The sequence below is a fragment of the Narcine bancroftii genome, chromosome 1 (genome assembly GCF_036971445.1).
Source record: "Narcine bancroftii isolate sNarBan1 chromosome 1, sNarBan1.hap1, whole genome shotgun sequence".
Lineage (NCBI taxonomy): Eukaryota > Metazoa > Chordata > Chondrichthyes > Torpediniformes > Narcinidae > Narcine > Narcine bancroftii.
In genome coordinates, this window is record NC_091469.1 from 403,757,705 (window position 1) to 403,777,415 (window position 19,711).

The following is a 19,711-nucleotide window of genomic DNA, read 5'->3' on the forward strand; positions in this document are numbered from 1 at the left end:
TGAACGTGGTTTTTGCACCAATTTAAGCAATAGTGAACAGTGTGCTTTATCAAGTTCCTCTGGTGTCAGGAACATCTCTTCCCAAAACGCCATTACCAGTAGGTCAGAGTAAAATTTAGTAAGCGTCGCAGTTTCGGTACCTTCAGCCAAGTCTACGATAGGCAGATTCTGCTGTCTACTTCAACTTTACAAATTGATAATTCTTACCATTAACTTCTTGTTATTATCTTTCAGGTGACAGACCAGTCTCTCAAATCCTTTAAATTAGATTCTCCCAAGGTCAAACACTCACCTTGTTCTTCTATAGAATGACAGGCCTGTGCAAGTTGATTTTCCAATACCAAAAAAATGAGCATTTAGAACTTTAATTTCAGCACCAAAAATACTTGGACCTGATCAAGCTCAGTAGTTGGGTTTGTCAGTGGATTAGTCAGCGTTTCTTGTTTCTTTCCATTTTTTCTGGGTTTTTTCGACCTTGCCACTTATTGTATCCATTTCAGCTTAGATAAGGGCACAAAATGTAAAATTTGACACCTCTTTGAAAGTTTTTAAAAAGTAAACAGGGGAAAAAGGAATACTGATAGTACAGAGCTGATGCAACTACTCCTACCGCACCCATCTCACACCAGTTCACGAGATTTTTCAATTCTTCTCTGCAGTGCAACTCATCAATGTTGATGTTGAGGCTAACTACTGCAAACTTGATGACACTGTTGGAGCTCCATCTGGCAATGCAGTTGTGGGTCAGTAGTATGAAGAGTTGTTGATGTGTAGTGGAGTGTGCTTTATCCTCTGCGACCGACCCAGACAATCTTTGGTCTATCAGCAGATTTGCAAATATTTCACCTTGGATTGGGTTCTCCTTACCTCAGTTGTAGGTATGCAGGAGGAGTTGGGGTGGGAGGGGGGTCATTAATCAAGGGATATGGAACTTTCTTTGAAGTCATCCTGTTCTTCTCAATGTTCAGTGTGTCCAGAAGGGAGGTGCTGTTGTCTTTAAATCATCAAGTTGACTTGTGATCCATTAACGTCTTGATCCTCTGCCCGATGTGCCTCGTGTTGCCGGTGTAACACAGGTGTCTGTGAATCTTCTGTGTGTACCCTCACTTTTCCTTCTGTATTGCACTGGAGAGTTCAGTTCAGGCTGATCTTAATGTCATCCTACGCTCTGTACTCTCTCCTTAAGGCACCACCTCAAGCTCTGAGAAGGGTCTGGATATCTGCATCCAACTATGGTTTCTAGTTAGCTCTGGTTGTGAAGCATTTGATCTCAGTGACAAATCAATGCACTTGTTGGTGTAGCTAGTCACTGAGTTTGTGTACTCCTCTATGTTTACTTTACCATTGTAGTTGGCCACTTCTCTGAAACAGCTCCAGTGTGTGGTCTCTAAGCAGCCTTGAAGCACTGTTATGCACTTCTCCCCACCCCTAGCCACATCCTGATCTCCATGAGAATGGACCTAGTTTGCTTTGCCAGTAGTCTGCACGCCAGGATTAGCAGGACGGATACTGTATGAAATCCGAGAAACCAAGGTGGGGGTGAGATGCAGTCTTGTATGCATAAGGGACATTGATGTACACCTGATCCAGGGTGTTCTCTCCTCTGGTGGTGAAGTTCACATGCTGTTGAAATCATGGTAGGACCGTTTCCAGTTTGGTGTGATTGAAGACACCAGCAACAATCATGACACCATCAGGGTGGGAAGTCTGGTCTTCTCAGATGGCACCATAAAGCTCCTTCATGACTTTACCCTCGTTAGCCAAAGTCAGAATGTAGACTGCGGCAATCAGTATGGCCAAGAATTCCCTGGGCAGGTAGAAGTGTCTACTTTTCATGAGGAGGTACTCTAGCTCTGTTGAGCAGAAGGTCTTCACAACAGAGACATTGACATTCCAGTTTTCATTATGTAAATGCACAGACCCCCTCCTCAAATCTTGCTAGAAGCAGCAGTCTCTCTGTCTGCCCTGAAGGAGGTAAGGCCATCCAGCTGGATCACTGAGTCTGGAGTGGAGACCTGGAGCCACATTTCTGTGATCACCAGAGCACAGTAGCCCTGCAGTTCTTTCTGGTTAGATGCAGCCTCGGGTAATCCATTTTCTCTTCCAGAGATCTTACATTTGAGAGTAAGATTGTCGGGAGTGCAGGTCTGAAGGGGTTAACTCTTAGTCTAACCCTGATGCCGGCCCATTTTCCATGCTTCTGCCTTCTCCAGCAGTACCTCTGATGGCCTCCAACATGTCTCCGCGATCTTTTCCGCAGTCTTTGTTCCCTGCTTCAGTGATTTTAAACTGCACAGAATCTTACTAATTTGAAAGTCCATTTCATATTTTGTATTTTGATGTGTGTTTCCTAATCATAGACACAATGTAGCAGGTTGGGGATTTCACGATTCCACCGTTGTGAGAAGCCAAAGTTGCCGCTACAACCTTGTGCACTGCCATCTTGGAAGCCATCACCACTATGGAAGCATCAGTGACAGGGATCTTACAGTGGCCCACCATTTCAATTCTGCGCACCACTCCCACACTGATATGTTTGCCCATGACCTCATGTACTGTCAAACAAAGACCACCTGTAAATGGGAGAAGCGACACCTAATTTTCCATCTGGGCACTCTCCAACCAGATGGCATTAACAAAGACTTCTCTGGTTTCTGCTAGCCTACTCCCTGTGCTCCCTCCCTTCCCGTTACCCCTGTTTTCTTGCCTCCTGCTCTCCACCCCCTTTCCTCTCCATTCACAGAGCCATTCCCCTCCCCCTGTTTGCTGCTTTGTTCCCCCCCCCCCCGCACCCCCTCTCTTATTCACCTATTACCTCATGCCTGGAGACTGTGCTCCTTCCCCTGCCCCAGCACCTCCCCACCTGCCCTTTCGTTCCATTTTCTCATTCCTTGATGAAGGGCTCAAGCCCAAAAACTTTGTTATATATATTTATGTTTGTTGTATGAAGTACACTTTTTGACTTGCTGAGTTTCTCCACCATGGTGTTTTTTTTTACTTTAATCTACAGACTTTCTTGTTTTACTTAGGAATGAGTGAATTATGAATGAGTCGGCAATCTCTTCAAGTTTAACTGATCTTTGGATTGCTGACTAGCTAATGGGTCCATACAGAAAGGATGGCTAGCTGGAAAGCTCCAGGGGCATGATCTGGGCCAGTGCCTGTCCAGGGCATGATGGAGGTTCAGAAGGCACTTTTTCTGCTGACACATCATAGAGTCTGTGTGGCAGTCTATAATGACCTGAGCTGCTGATACAGAAATTTTTATGTCCATTCCCTTACCGTTCATTTCTACGTGGTTCCCAGTTTTCATCAACTTTTTCTAAATACTCTAATCATGAGAGACATTTGGAAATGGAGAAGTCATCCAAGACATGATGAACTATGAGGCCTTGTGGTCATTGGGAGCCATAGGGCTGCGCTACATTAACATGATCCAGGGACAAGGCATCAGCTGGGTCCAGTGCCAATTGTTAATTAAAAAAAGAACAGCAGATACTAAAAATCTGAAATAAAATGGAAAAATGTGAAAATTACTTTTCGGGTCAGGCAGCATTGATGGAAAGAGAAACAGATTTAACATATTAGGCACAACAGCCTTATCCACTGATTCAGTATGACCTGCTTACTGTTTCCACCAGTATTTGGCCTGACTTTTCTCTCATTTGATGAAAGAAGACTATGTGTCTTCAGTTATTGATTTTTTTTGTCAAATAGTAATTTGCTTCTGTTGAGCTTTAAGTTGCTTGGATGAGCTATTGAATAACATTATGCAAGAGAAGCAAGTTGAGAAGAGAATTGCTGCAGAAGCTCCTAATGACTCAACCTTTCCCTCAGGATTACAGAGACATTATCGGACAATTACTTTTGGCTATGTTCCTTTTACAATGACTTCAATTTTGGGTCATTGGGTCACAAAGGCAAATTTTAATTCCACAAGTTCATTCATTACCCAGAAATCTGTAACACAGGATAGTCGCTGAATTACTTTTAAAGTGCAGTTACTATTGTAAAACATGTTACATGGAAAACATACTTCTTTCTAAGCTGGGTTGTCTAGTCTTCCAAAGGTATACCCTTTTGTTCTAGATTCCATGATTGGGATGAAACATTCTCTCAGCATTTGATTGCCAATTATGCATGTTTCAAAAGTTCACCTCTTATTCAGAATTCAGATTCATTTCAGATTTATTCTTTGAAACTTCAATAAATATTGGATAATCCAGGTCTACTGATTCTTATAAGAAGACTTTCTTTTCCAGGAATTAACCTAGAAAACCATTACCTATAACAAGTTTATTCCTCCTTAAGTATGATCAAAAAGGTATGCAATAATCCAAGTATGGTCTGACAAAGTGCCTGTTCTGATTTTTAAACTTATCCCTGCTCCCCTCAACTGTCTGCAATAGAGGGCAGCATCCCATATGGCTTCTTAATTACTTGCCTTGCCCCTGTGTTAATCTTTCACATTTTATACATAAGAGCATTTAGATTCCTTCTACAGTAATCTCTCTATTTAAACAATCATTTTCTTTCCATGCTTCCCACCAATATAATAGCTTCATAATTTCCTCATATTACATTTTTGCAACTTGTCTGTTTCCTTTTGCTTACATTTTGGCCACTCCTTGCCATGTACTTTCTCACCTATCCTTATATCATCAACAAATGTGTGTAATTTACACTTTAATTCTTTCATTTGACTTTTTATGAATATTATTAATAGCTGAGGCTCCATCCCTGATCCAAACCACCAACTAGGGACAGATTTTTCTAATCTGTTCAACCTCCAACCCTGCTAATGTATCTCCTCCAACTTGGTTAGCTTTTAATTTGACCAGTAACTTCTTATGAGGTATTTTATCAAGTGCCTTTTGGAAATACAAATACATAACATTAACAGGTCCCCCTTTATTCACCCTGCTAACAAGGTCCTCAAAAACTAATAATTTAAGTTGTAAATCTCTCATTGAAATATAAAAGTAGACATAAAATGTTTTACCTTTATTACATGAATGTTTCTATTGCCCATTTGTCTTTACCATCATTTTTATTCATAATGTTTCTAAATCTGGTAATACATATACTTTACATATGGCATTTGCCATATTCAATTGAAATTTTATATTAACTTCTGCAAGAGCCTACTTTTTTGTGATGTTTTGGCTAAGGTTTGACAGTAGAAGATTCCAACTGTTTAAAATTGGATGCGGAATGTTCCTGTGTTTTCTTCTGTTTAGTGGTTTTATTATTTTGCATTAAAGTCATTCTAGAGAGAAAACAAGATGACTACAGTGGAGAAGTACCCATAAAGAAGCAGTTTGCTCAGTCAAGAAGGTTCATCAACCTAAGCAGAGGTTTTGATCCATTTGCAACTACACTGCCTTGGTATCAACACTGGGAGCATGGTGAGTGCTTATTTAGTGGTAAGTAAAAAAACAGTGAGATTACTGGCAATTGCAACATTTTTTGCAACATTTAACATATGAGGCCTAAGCAATGGGAAACTGAAATATTAGAATTCAATGAAAGCTTAAAAATGATGACTGCACTGCAACTGCACACCACTTGGACTGAATTGTTGAAAATGTTGGTGAACAACATTGTGACAGTGCAAATGTTCAGAATTGATATTGTGGGAGTTGATGTGCTTCATGACCATCAGTCAGTGTTCAAAGTAGATATGAATCCAGAAATGCCATATTAGAGCTTGGAGCACTAGATGATATCCTCCTCAATTTCAAATGCCTGGATGAGCATCCAACAGCAGAGGTATTGTTATCTTAAGTTAAACTGGAGATTAGATACTGGAGATACAGATTTATTAGATACAGATAGCTGTTGTTAGTTTATTTTTCACCCAGTAGAGGAAAGCTTTACTGGAGGTCATCAACTAAAGAACAAATTTCTTGTAGAGCATTGGAGTGCACTTCAATCTGAAATGTACTGACCAAATCAACCACGTGTAAGAGTGGTTACATTCAACATTTTCATAATATTTTGCTCACTCATTTGTTTTTGCCACAAGGCCAGTCAGAGCATAATGTCTTTGAATCTGTAAATAGCACCTAGCAAATGCATTTTTTATGTCTTATCTTTTTAACTTCATGATAATGTCCTGATCTAACATTTAATTTTGTAATCCATCCAAAGTACAATAACCAAGATTACTTTGTGGCCTGAACAACCAGAAACTGAATTGTTTGGGTTTTTTTTTTGTGTATTGATTGACAGACATCTCTAAATAGGCCATCATCATACTATTTTGAAAATGCTACTTATGAAATTTGGAGATTAAAGATGAGTTATAGCATTCCTACAAGACCACCCAAGATCTCTCTGCGCTATTGAACCACCCATTACAACTATGAATGCTTAGCTATTTATCTCTTTTCTCTCATGGTGCATTGTGTTAATTTAATTTATATTTTTTTTATTTGTTAATGTATTTTACATTCCTTGTAGCACTGATAAGAATGTTATTGTATCTACACTTTACTTATGTAAATGACAATAAACTCATCATCATTATATACTGTGCAGTATTTAATTTTAACTAGAGTAAAATTTATAGTGGTTATAAAAAGCCAGTAAAACCCTTGATATCTGGCACCTACGAGGATTGGTAAATGCAAGATAAATTAGTTTTCTGATGACTGGAGACTCATTCTTACAATGTCTAACTAATAAACCTGCATTCAGAACAAACAGTTTAAGAGACAAAAATATAATACTGAACAAACTTAACTTGCATGAATATATTAACCTTTACTTATTTTCATTTTCATTCTTTGAAAACATTTGACCGTCGCTGCATCTCTGGGTTCCTCCCCCTCCATGGAGCTGCCCAAATTGCGATCAATCATATCAGCCCCTCTCCCTCCAAATATTGCAGATAAAAACATTAATATACTTTTATAATATCCTAATAAAGATAAAGACTCTTACTAAGCAGGAATAAGGAGACACTTTTAGAGGATCACACCAACAGCGAGTGGCATTAACCAGCTCTTCATCCTGGGCGATGCCATTTTATTCAAACAGCTGCTATGAGCAAAGCATGACCGTTACTCTACTGGCTGAATATTTGCTGCCATCTTCACATAAGCTGTATGTGTTACTTAAGAGAACATTTACTTTCACAATTTTAAAAGTTATTTAAATTTTTATTTATTCTCATTTATTTTATCTTTTTTTTGCCAGTGGCTTGAATTCCAGATAACTATTTACTGTACTAATAGTTTCAGAGAATTCATCCAGATGAACGGGAGGTAAATTTGATGTTGATTTTTTTTTTAATGCTATTTTCAGCTATGAAATACCTCACTGATAAGACTTGACTTGTTTTAAGTATGTGAACATTTATTATATGTAGTTACTTGTGCAGCAAAAAAAATGTAACAGCATCATTTGTCTAGATTGCCAAGAATAAGCAAATTTTTGGGTAGAATATGAAGTGAACCACAGCTCCTCTTCTGAAATCATAATCAGTGAGGCTGAATTAGTTACATTGTTTTTCATTTTCTGTTGTGTAAGGTCCACATGGCTTCTGAAATAATTCTCTTTTGATCATGCTAAATCGTGTGAAGTTTAATCTTATTTATCATAACAAACAGGGCCCTCCATAATGTTTGGGACAAAAACACATTTTTTTTCCTTTATTTAACCCTGTACTTCACAGTTTTAAATTTGTAATCAACAATTCACCTGTGATTAAAGCAGTGGTTCTCAACCTTTTTTCTTTCCACTCACATACCACTTTAAGTATTCCCAATGCCATAGGTACTCTGTGATTAGTAAGGGATTGGTTAAGCTGGTATATGGGTGGAAATAAAACATTTGAAAACTACTGTTTTAATCATACCTCATTGACTTGTTATGTGCACGGTTTCATAAGTCTAAAGGAAATGGGCCAATGACAATTTATATCAAGCAAGATATTTCAGTGGCAATTGGGTCTAGAGCAGTGATTCTCAACCTTCCTTTCCTACTCACATGTCACCTTAAGCAATCCCTTACTATTCACAGTGCGCTTGTAGCATAGGAATGACTTAAAGTCATATGGAAGTGGAAAGAAAAAAGTTGAGAACCACTGTTCTACATGGTTAAATCAAAATGTGCACAAATATCCTTTAATAAAATCCAAAATTGCTTCTTAATCACAAGTGAATTGTTTGATTACAAATCTAAAACTGTGAAGCACAGGGGCAAATAAAGGAAAATTTATCTTTGTCCCAAACGTTATGGAAGGCCCTGTAACCAGTACAGTCAGAAGTACTCTCCTGGGAACAGGCCAACACATTATCTTTTACATTCATACAGCTGTGTAAAGAGTACAATTTAAAGCATATAGGATGACAATTAAAAGGAAGATCAATTAGTACCAAGTAAGGGAAGCATCTTGTTTTAGAGTTCATTCAAGTACCTGATGGCTGTCAGGAAGAAACTGTATTTAGCCTGTTGGTGTGTGCTTTAAGCTGTGATAGGTCTTTCAATGTGTGGTCTCTCTTTCCTAGATAGCAGGAGATGTATGCAGAGTCCATGAATGAGAGGGAAGTTTGTGTTATGTTCTGAGCTGCAATCATTATCTTCTGCAACTTCTGATCTTAAGAAGAACAGTTCCCATACTACCATGTGATGCAACCAAAAAATTTGCTTTTAATGGTGAGCTGAGACAAATTGTTGAAGGACAAGGGAGACAGGCCACATTCTTTTGTCTTCTGAGAAAGACAAGGCCTGGATGCACTTTGACTGTCACATCCAGATGTTTATCCCAGGTCAGGTCATTGGAGATGTTTATTTCTAAGTGCTTGAAGCTCTTCTGTTCTGTCTTCAGTACCGTTATTGTGGCCAGGTGTGTGGACTGTGCCTCCTTTCCTGAATTCATTGATCATCTTTGCTTTATTGTGCTAGAGATAATTTGTTCCATTGGAATCTTGCCATTTGAGTTTCAATAAAGAGGGGATTGGAGTATAGGAACAGAGACACCCTTCTGCAGTTGTACAGGGCCCTGGTGAGACCCCACCTGGAGTATTGCGTCCAGTTCTGGTCTCCAATTTTGAGGAAGGACATACTAGCTATAGAGGGTGTGCAGCGCAAATTTACAAGGTTAGTTCCAGGGATGGCGGGGTTGACATATGCTGAAAGGCTAGAAAAACTGGACTTGTATCTGATGGAGTTTAGAAGGATGAGGGGGGAATGATTGAGGTATACAAAATCATCAGGGGGATAGACAAGGTGAAGTCTGATTACTTGTTCCCAATGATGGGGGAGACGAGGACTAGAGGGCATAGTTTAAGAATACAGGGTAGGCCCTTTAGGACGGAGATGAGAAAACATTTTTTTACCCAGAGAAGTGTGAATCTGTGGAATGCTCTGCCACAGAGGGTGGTAGAGGCAGATTCGCTGATTATGTTCAAAAGAGAGTTAGTTAAGACTCTAGTGGGCAAAGGAGTTAAGGGTTATTGGGATAAGGCTGGAAAGGAGTACTGATGGTAGTGATCAGCCATGATCTGTAAAATGGCGGTGCTGGCTCGACAGGCCGAAGGGCCTACTCCAGCTCCTATTGTCTATTGTCTATTGTCTAATCTCTTACTTCTTTAATAGACCGTCTCCAGTATGGGGTCAGTGTCAATGGGCATGGCCTTGAACTGGTATAAATCATATCTTAATGATTGAACTTTCTCAGTTAATGTGGGAAAATTTTGTCTTCATCAGCTACCCTTTCCTGCAGGGTCCCACAGGATCTATTTTTGGCTCCATTCTCTTTTCTTTACACATACTTCCCCTTGGCCCATATAATTCAAAAACACTGCATCTCTTTCCACTTCTCTATGCCAATGATACTCAACTTTATCTCCCCCAAAACCCAATGACGAATCAAAGATAGCCAGCCCCACTAACTGTCTAGAGGACATAAAGTTTTGATTGCTCAAAATTTCTTACACTAAATGAAGGCAAATTTGGGATATCTCCAGTCGTCTTGGAAATGTATCCACCCTCATTAAACTCCATGTCAAATCCCGTGGTGTGATATTTGATTCCAGGTTCAAGTTTAAAAAAACAAGTTAATGTAGTCGTAAAACCTAGCTTTTTCCAGCTTTGCACTATTGGCAAAATCAAATTATTTCTATCATGGTCCAAGGAGGGCATCAGTTGCTGTGCCCCCCCCCATACGGTTGCGGCCATTCCTGGCTGTCGGACCAGCCCCCATCCCATCCTGTGTCAGTAGTGTCTAGGTTGACTCTCCATCTGCCCCCAGCTGCGTCACTAGCGTGCATCATACGTCATTGAAGCTTGACACAATAAAAAGAGCACCCTCATGTCCCACATCGGAGGGGCAGATGTCATGAACGACAGGTATGTCTCGACTATCACACCCCCCCCTCGCTGCTGAACGAGCCCCTCTCTGACTCGCTAATGCCCCCCTCTAATATATGTTCTGGAGTCGACCCTGATTTAAAGATCTTGAAAAAGTTATCCATGTCCTTATATTATCCTGTTTAGACTAATCTAACTCTCTATATACTGGGATTAGTCAGTCTTCAATATCCTGTCTGCAACTGGTTTAGAATGCTGCAGCCAGGCCCCTGATAGGTGTCTATCACACCTATTCTGCCCTCTCTCCATTGGCTCCCAGTACAGCTCAGAATTGATTTTAAATTTCTCCTGTTTGTCTATAAAGCCCTTAATGGGCTAGCCCCTTCTTGAATCACAGATCCTCTAACCCTTTCTTCCACTTCCAAGACCCCTCAGGTCAGCTAACTTGGGGCACTTGGCTGTTCTGCGCTCAAATCCTAAACTCGCCTTCACTATTGCAACCCCCAAACATTCCTCCCACTATCAAATCAGCTATTCACAAGTGTTTTGAGTCCTCCTCATGCACCTGATTGTTACCTTGTGTTCTAATGTCTTGTATTCGTTTTATTCCTGACTTTAAATAGTTGGCTCATTGTGATGACATTTTATCTGTACAGCACGTTGGTCAACACGAGTTGTTTTAAGTGTGCTATATAAATAAATAAATATAACTATTCCATGTATAACCAGCATTCTCATATTTGTGAATACAGTTTGGACTGATAGCTTTGTTTAATTTTCTTAGGTTCTGCGAAGTTGCACGCCAAACTTTTTCCTGAATTATTTCTCTTTGGGATGACTGTTTTTTTTTGTCACTCGCTAAAGAAACACCTATTTCTGTTCGTTAAGAAGTATAATGCATATTTTATTTAATATACTGTATCTTATTATCTGGATTTTGCAGTAAAACCATTTGAGAAGACAATCAACCTCACATTAAATAAAGAGTTCAGGTGCCTGCTTGCACCCAAAACATTGATTATAACCCTTTGCTTCCATTAGATGCTTCATGATCTGCTGAGGTTCTCCAGCACTTCTGTGTATTGCACTCATTCACAGCATCTGCAGCCTTTCTTGGTTAAGTAAATCAGGCAGAATTGTCAAATGACTACAGAAACAAAGATGAATGGGGAAATCAAGAATTTGCTGATCAATATACCTCTGCTTTTCCAGAAGCATTGCTGCAGATATTTTTCTTACTCAAAATAGCTTCATTCACAATATCACAATAAATTATTCACAAAAAAACACCATTCAAAGTCTCTTCCCACTTTTAGTTTTGCATCCATACATTTTCATCACCATATATTATCGATTTTTATTTGCACCATTGTGGCACCTTGTCGTCACACCCTCTCTTGGTGAAATTGCTCCATTTAGCTGCTAGATACCCCTTAAACTCACCAGGAAAAGTAAGGGCTTGTTCACTCTGGTGTTTGTAAATTTTTGTTCATTATTGCTGATAAATTTTTAATTGAAAATTTTCTAATTCTTTCAGACTTAATTATTATTGTAGATTTTAAATTGTATTTTCTTGTAGTTTGTCTTTTTCCTCTCTAATAATATTAATATTTATTTTATCTCCATCTATTTAACATTCTTTATATGATTAATATTAAATCCAATACTTATAATGGACATTTCCTGGTTTTGACCTCTTCTACTGAGTATTATTAAATATAATTGGTTAAGCTGATCCATAGATCCAGGAACAACTGCAAATGCTGTGATGAAATAAATTTCTGATCACAGCAGAATCCAGTGCAACAGCCAATTGAACATTTTGAACACATTATGTTATTCCTGTTGTATGTAAACAAAAAGGCTATTATTGTCGACAACTTTAAAACATTTTTTTACAATAAACATTGATAATTCTGACATTCCCCCATCGTTGACAAGGGCCATGTGGAAAATTGCTAAATTGGAAGGGAGCAAATTATGAAATGATTAGACAGGAATTGGGGGAGTTAATTGGGGTGCAGCTGTTACCAGGGCAAATTCACAATGAACATATGGAAGTTTTTCAAGGATAAATAAATTGAGTCCATGACCAGTAAAGCAAAAGGTTAGTGATGGCAAGGTAAGATAATCTTTGATATTAAATGTTATCAAAATGAAAAGATTTTGAAGCTAAAATCATGTAGAGGAATATAAAGGATGCAGGAAGAGTTCAAGCAGGGCATGGGGAAGACTAAATATAGCCATGAAATGTCATTGATGAGTAAGATTCAACCCCAAGGCACTTCATACTTGAATTAAAAACAAAAGTGTGGCAAGGGAAAGGGTAGGACCACTGTAGAACAAATGAGGAAATTTATATGGAGCCAGAGGAAGTAGGTGAATGACTAAATGAGTACTTTTTGACGGTCTTTACCAAGGAGAAGTACATGGAGGATTGTGAGAGTAAATCTGGTCACCCTATAACAGGAAGGATGTGGAGACTTTGGAGAAGGTGTTGGCTATGTTACAGTGTATGAGCTGAGGGAAGAAGTTTGACATACTTTGATTAATTTCTTTGGAACGTGGGAGGCTGAGTAAAGATCTAATGAAGGTTTATAAAACCATGAGAGGTGTTGATAGAGGGTCATTCAGAATCTTTATGTAAAGGTAAAAATATCACTTACTAGGGATATGTGTAAAAGTAGGGGCGGGTTTAGAGGAAATGTGTGGGGTAATATATATATCCGCATCATGGTGAATGGCTGGAATGAGCTGCCAGAGATTGTGATAGAAGCAGTTATCATTTGAGTGTCGAAGATGCTCTTGAACAGGCATATGAACATGCAGGGAATGGAGGGTCATTTGTCATGTACATTGATAAGTTTTATTTGAATTTGGGGAGAAACACAAAAGTCTGCAGAGGCTGTGGTTGTAGAAATAAACATAGTAATGCTGGGGCAACTCCACCATCTCGTAGTGTGCATAGGAGGTAAAGATATATTCTGGTCCTGAGCCACCCTTAAAGATATGAGTGGGAAAAAAAAAGACCAGCATCTGTTTTAAAAAGTTGGGGAAAAGAAAAGCATAGCAGGGGGAGGAGTACAGATGAAAGGTGTTAATTGGATGTGATTAAAAGGACAGGAAAGAGGAAAGGTGCAAATTGATTGGGGGGGGATTTGTCTCTGTGAAAGAAGAGTTAAATGAATGTAAACATAAGCTGGTGGTGGTGGGGGGGGGGTGACTAGAATAAATTGGAAAAATTGATGTCAATGCCATCTGGATGAAGAGTGCCCAGATGGAAGATGAGGTATTGATTCTCCAATTTGCAGGTGGTTTCAGTCTGGCAGTGCATGAGACCATTGACAGACATGTCAAGAAGGGAATGGGGTGGGGAATTGAAATGGGTGGCCACTGGGAGATCCCCACTATTGTGGTGGATAGTCGAAATGCCCAATGAAGTGAACTGCCAGTCTCTGTCCAGTTTCTCTGATGTAGAGGAGACCACAATGGGAGCACTGGATGCATAGATGACCTTTGTAGATTCACAAGTGAAGTGTTGCCTCACTTGAAAGCACATTTGAGGGGTGAAAGCATACAGAAATGCTGGAGGAACTCATCCAGTCTTGCACTGGTGGTGAGGGAGGTGGTATAGGCACAAGGGGAACATCCCCTGCAGCCACAAGTGTAGGTGTCAAGGGGGCGATTGGTGGGAAGTGTTGCCAGAAAAGTACAAAGTGAATTTGAGGTCAGGGCTTAAATTGGTAGCAGAGTGGATAAAGTGGGGAGGGAGGAGTCCCATAGAAGGCGGAGAGGATAATCTGGATCTGGTGCTGAGATCACATAGTAGGTGGCAGAAATGGTGGATCTGGATGTATTGGGTGCGGAGGCTGGTGGGATAGTCGGTGAGAGCAAAGGGAATCATGTCCTTGTGTGTTGGGGTGGAGAGGGCCAAGGCAGATGGTAAGTCTGTCTGTCTGAGATTTTTGTCTCCTGAGAGAGTGAGAAAAGGAGAGTGTTGCTAGAGAAGTACAAAGTGAGTTTGATGTCAAGGTGGAAATTGGCAGCAAGAGGATAAAGTCGATGAGCTTATCATGGGTTCCTGAGGCAGGACCAATGAATATTTGTCTCGTATGGACCTTTTGAGATCAGCTGAGTTCCACCAGTATTTGTTTATTTGAATTTGAAAAGGCAGCCTGGTCTGAAGACCCTGATCCTGTCCTGTGTTTTCAGGTGATAAATTGCAAGACTTAAAACAATTATTATAGAGTTTGACAGGAAATATATTGGTCTGAAAACTATTTGATGCCAGTGAGCTTGCCCTTAATTAACTGTATCATCAGGTCCCTGAGTGAAAGGAACAATAAATGTCTCAGACGATGACAAATGTCTCAATAGATGACAAAACTAGCATGGTTTGTTAACTTTCCCCTTCACTGGACAATCATAGTTCCAAATAAGTCATATGGCCCTTCAGTAAAATTAAGATGGATGTATAGCTTGATCTATATATGTTCACGATTGATTCATTTTACTAAATGTTAACAACCTTTTGTGGGACAGTATATGCAGTTTTTTTTTAAAAATAGGACAATATTTCCATTTCTTTAGTGGTAAAGATCAACATTCCAATAGGGTGTTTATTTTGACATCTTCAATATGCATACTTGCAAGGAATTGTTTGAACAAGTATTCAATCAGTTGAGTCCTTCATGAATCTCAATTTTTTTAAACCGAAAAATAAATATTTCGATTTTAAGTTTTTGGATCAAAACTAGATAATTTCCCAAGATTGCATGCAAACTCTTAGTTTTATGCACAACTAATTATGCCTCTTACAATCTGTTGCAAGTACTTATTCTGCTAGCTACAGTTGTGTGACAGAGTATTTAGGGGTGGTTTGGGATGAATTGTTAGAGCAGCTTGCACACATGCATTTTAAAACACAGAATATTTGCAGGACTTTTGCAGAATACATTTTGCAGGAGGCAACAAAGTATTGACAGCAGCTTGCCTGGGAGAGCATGTGATCTTTGCAGGCAGAGGAGAAGAGTTTTGCTCTCAGAGAGGGAGGGTGTGAAACAGAGAGAGAGGAGATGGAAAATCAGGTCCTGAAGGACAAGCTGGCAAACTTTACAAGGCTGCCTGGTCAAAGGAGAAGACTCGCAGTCTGAAAGATGACCTGAAAGAAAGAGGATCATCTGGAGAACCCCGAAGAGGGCAATTTTCGTCAGCGAGACTGATTGAGAAGGAATCAGTTGCGAATGTTCTGGAATAGGAATCTCTCTAAAAACCAGGAAGAACCCTCCTGAGTGGTGACCTGTTAACCACCAAAGACTGGTGAACTTTGTTAATAATAACTTCTGTGCACAGTACTAGAATTGTCTGCAACCATTGAGATTGGGCTGTGAACCAAATAATTTTCTAATCTTAAATATACATTACACACACCTGCACTTAGTATTAGAGGGGAGGATTAAGTAGTTGGGTAGGTTAAGTAAGCAGGTTAAGTAATAAGTTGGAGTTTAATTCTGTTTTCTTGTTCAAATATAATTTAAAAACTACTTTTGTTTAAGTGACCCTGTGTTGTCATGCATATCTATTGCTGCTGGTTTTTGGGGTCCTCTGGACTTTGTAACATCTGTAAATTTGCGTGCAGAACATAATAATCAGGAAATGCATGTTGATAGTTCAAATAATGAAGGTCATCCCTTTTGTTCCTCTACTTCCCAGCTTCAATTATATGCATTTCATTTTGGGTAAAGAATCTTGTGTTTTGAAACTGACTAAATATTATCTCTGGACCTGCTTCTTTTCCACTCTGTACTGATGAAAATGTATTTGAGAGACTGGTGAAATGGATGGGGATGGATTTGCTGGCTGCTGCAGGTATCTTGTGCCAGGAAAGTACAGGACATTTCATGTGGTTTTCCTGCAATTGCCCTCCTGGGTTGAGGAGAGGGGTGAGTGCTGAGCAAACTTACCTGAGTTAGTGAGGCTGGCTGGCAGCCTCTGTCCTGTGTCTAATTACTCTTTCATCTCGGCTGTTTCTCTGATCATCTCCTACACATTATTTTGTTCATTTCCAACCCGTTTGGGTTGAGAACAGTTCTTAGGAATGGAGCCCTGATGTGAACTGGTGCTTCCTGTATAGCTATCCATTGTATAGATATCCATTGGAGACTATCTCAAAACTCTTGTTGCACTAATTAGACACGATCTTCCTTTTGCATGTGCGTATGTCTTTCTTTGATCTATTATCCTGAACTGGAAGCAGCTCCCTTACAACTGTAAGGTTGATGTGATATGAGGCAAAATATGAGAGTTTTGTTTTTCTCACTTCCTCCTTTTAAATTGTGAAGGGACATTTCAACCTTGCAGTGCTTGCAACATCTTCAGAGTTAATTGAACCTTGGAAGATTGTTTCATTCACTTTATTTCTTTCTTGCTTTTCATGTGCACGACTAAACAATAGCAAGTTTTTTAAAAAGTTCATTGATTCCTTTGTTTTTCTCCATAATGCCCTTTTCTTCTGTTGTAAACTGACACTGATATTGCACCTTTATATTTGGAATAAGTGCAAGGCACTATAGATCAATTAGATTTCTTTTGGTGCAAGGAGAACTGAACAAATCTTTACCCATGGATAAAGCAATTGAACATTTTAAAATTGAATGGATCAGAATGCAGCAACATAAAAATTAGAAATGAAAGAAGACCACATCTGCACCACCAGTTATGTTCATGGCTAATTGGTTTCCCTTTTACCTCTTTTTAAAAATAAAAATGGAAAAATATTCTCAGTCTTAACATTTTCTGCACCAAAACCTCCTTATGTAGTGGAGCGTCTCAGGGGTTCTGAGGAAGAAATGGGCAGTCATAACTAAAACTTGTAATAACTGCTTTTATTTAAATTACTTTTTTACCTCTGCTGTGTTTCTGTGATGGCAGCAAACAGTTGCCTTGACGCTAATAAAAATGGTGTCTTGAGGCCTGACGACAGCAGTGCTTCAAGCTGCCATTTTGAACCAATGAGACACGGATTTTTTTTGCTGCTTGGCTGGCCACATTTTAAATTTTAAACTGAAATATTCCACATGTGCAGTACTGTATTAAGAACCATGGATCGTTGGCTTAAACAAGAACATGGGAGACAGGATAATTCATCTGAAACAAGTACTGAGGTGCCACTATTTTTTATAAAGATTCTCACATGATATTTTTATCTGAAAAATCAAATGTAAAGAAAGCGGTGTAACAGATCTTCCAGTGCTGCTAGTCTTCATTAGGTATGTGTATGAGAAGAATGTTGAGGAAGATGTGCATTTTTTTTGTGAAACTTTGCAAGGGCACACAACTGGGGAAATTTTTTAACTGCACCAATCACTACATGAAGAATGCCATTCTGTGGAAAAAAGTGTTGACACATGTACTCAGAGCCTGAGTGAGGAAAATCCATTCTTGGTAACCCTGTTATGCATTGCTAATTACCATGCTTTACATATGCTAGGCTGGATTTTTGTATTATGCAGCAACAAAAACAAAATACAGAAACTGACTTGATGATGCTCCTGACAGAAGGAATCAGCTATCTAATGCTGTACCCAACATTAAGAGGATATGTGAGGACAAGAAACAATTCCATCCATTCCATTAAATGTAAATTGGAGGCAGCAAATGATTTCAATGTGGAGATTGGTGAGTTTATACACAATTGTAATAAGAAAATAAATATATGAGGGCCTTTAACCTGCAATTGGGATTCTGCAATTTCCAAGTGTTCCCCAAAAGGGATCAGTGAGCAAAAAAAGTATTCTCAATTCTGCCCTGAGCAGCATATTCATTTTCTGAGGACTGTGATTACTTGCTTGAGACACCCAAGCTAGGGGAAAAAAAGTTTGGTTTTTAATCTAACAGCCTCTGAAGAATTTTGTATGTTTAAATATAACAATGAAAAATTGGCATAGAATTCAACCTATCTTTAAATTCCTTGATTAAGAAGGTGAGAAGTGTGATAGGCATATTTAAAAGTAATTCAGTTAGATATTCCAAAATTGACACATAATGAATCTCAATGCCTTTGATAAGGGGACAAATAAAAGAATGGAAATCAAGCTTAAAAACTGTATACACAATACTGATTGAGTATTAAGTACTGATTGAACTCAAATTTATACAAGTTATGAAGGAGTGTTCACTTGAACATTCTTTTAATAAATATGGTAATTTGGAGTTGGGAATTGGAAATAGAATGTAAAATATTTATGGAAAAGACTATATTGAGTAATGAAGTAAATGAAGAGGCGATCTGTGTGGAAAATGCAAAAGGAAAATATTTGTGTTAACTTTCCCCAATGAGGTGTGGGTGGGTGGGTGGGTGGGTGGGTGTAAGGTAAAACATCATGAGATGGGAATGTGTAAGGAGATGTGAATGCATCCTTGTACTTACAAGATAAGAGAGACATTGATGGATTGAGAGGCAGGAAGCTAGCAGGGAAAGGATAGCAACAGTTTTAGTCATTGGACAAGTAATGATATGATGATGTTCTAAGCACGTATCCAAGGGTATAAAAAATCACCATTTTGCTGATAACGGCAGAATGCATTCTCCGACTAACATTGTTAGTCGCAAGTGTTACAATCCGGTAATAAAGAACAAAGAACCCTGATTTCGACTCAGTCTGGTGTTTGTCTCACTCATTCATGAACAAAGCAGACCTAACAGTGGGGTGGGGTGGGTATTTTTTATAATATGACCAGAATTTTTCCTGGCATTCCATATGCAGTCTAAATAGCTGTTAAATTGTTATTTCGTCCTTCAAGGTTTAAAAAAAATATTAGGCTAAATTTACCAGTTTTTCACTTGCAGATGAGAATCTAATGTATTGCTAGTAATTTTCTTCAATATTTTTATTGGTTTCATCAAGTAAATGATACATGAAAACCAAGTATTTACAAATAACAATAAAAAAAAGTGTTAAGGAAGCATGGCATGATGGTGTAGGGAGAAGAGGTGGAGAAACGCCTCCCCTAGTAGAACTATTAAAAACCCAATTTTAAAGTTTTTAATTTTTTTCAAAAAATATTAAATATATTGCTGATCTATCCTGGAAGCAATTCTTTGGCTTGGCTTGGCTTCGCGGACGAAAATTTAAGGAGGGGTATGTCCACGTCTCCTGCAGGCTCGTTGGTGACTGACAAGTCCGATGCGGGACAGGCAGGCACGGTTGCAGAGGTTGCAAGGGAAAATTGGTTGGTTGAGGTTGGGTTTTCCTCCTTTGTCTTTTGTCAGTGAGGTGGGCTCTGCGGTCTTCTTCAAAGGAGGTTGCTGCCTGCTGAACTGTGAGGTGCCAAGATGCATGGTTGGAGGTGAGATCAGCCCACTGGCGGTGGTCAATGTGGCAGGCACCAA

General features: G+C 39.1%; 1 protein-coding gene across 16 annotated transcripts in view; it reads left to right on the forward strand.

The window, feature by feature from the left end:
- Positions 1–19,711, forward strand: part of LOC138751496 (histone deacetylase 9-like) — an 851,890-nt gene that overhangs the window by 164,239 nt on the left and 667,940 nt on the right. For 12 of the 16 annotated variants that reach the window (XM_069913815.1, XM_069913816.1, XM_069913814.1 and 9 more), the window contains one exon: positions 5,265–5,426. The exons of 2 other annotated variants lie outside the window; for them this stretch is intronic. In XM_069913815.1, coding sequence (XP_069769916.1) covers positions 5,265–5,426 — 162 coding nt within the window. The remainder of the gene's footprint in view (positions 1–5,264; positions 5,427–19,711) is intronic. 2 more of the 16 variants (XM_069913826.1, XM_069913817.1) reach the window with 1 other exon arrangement.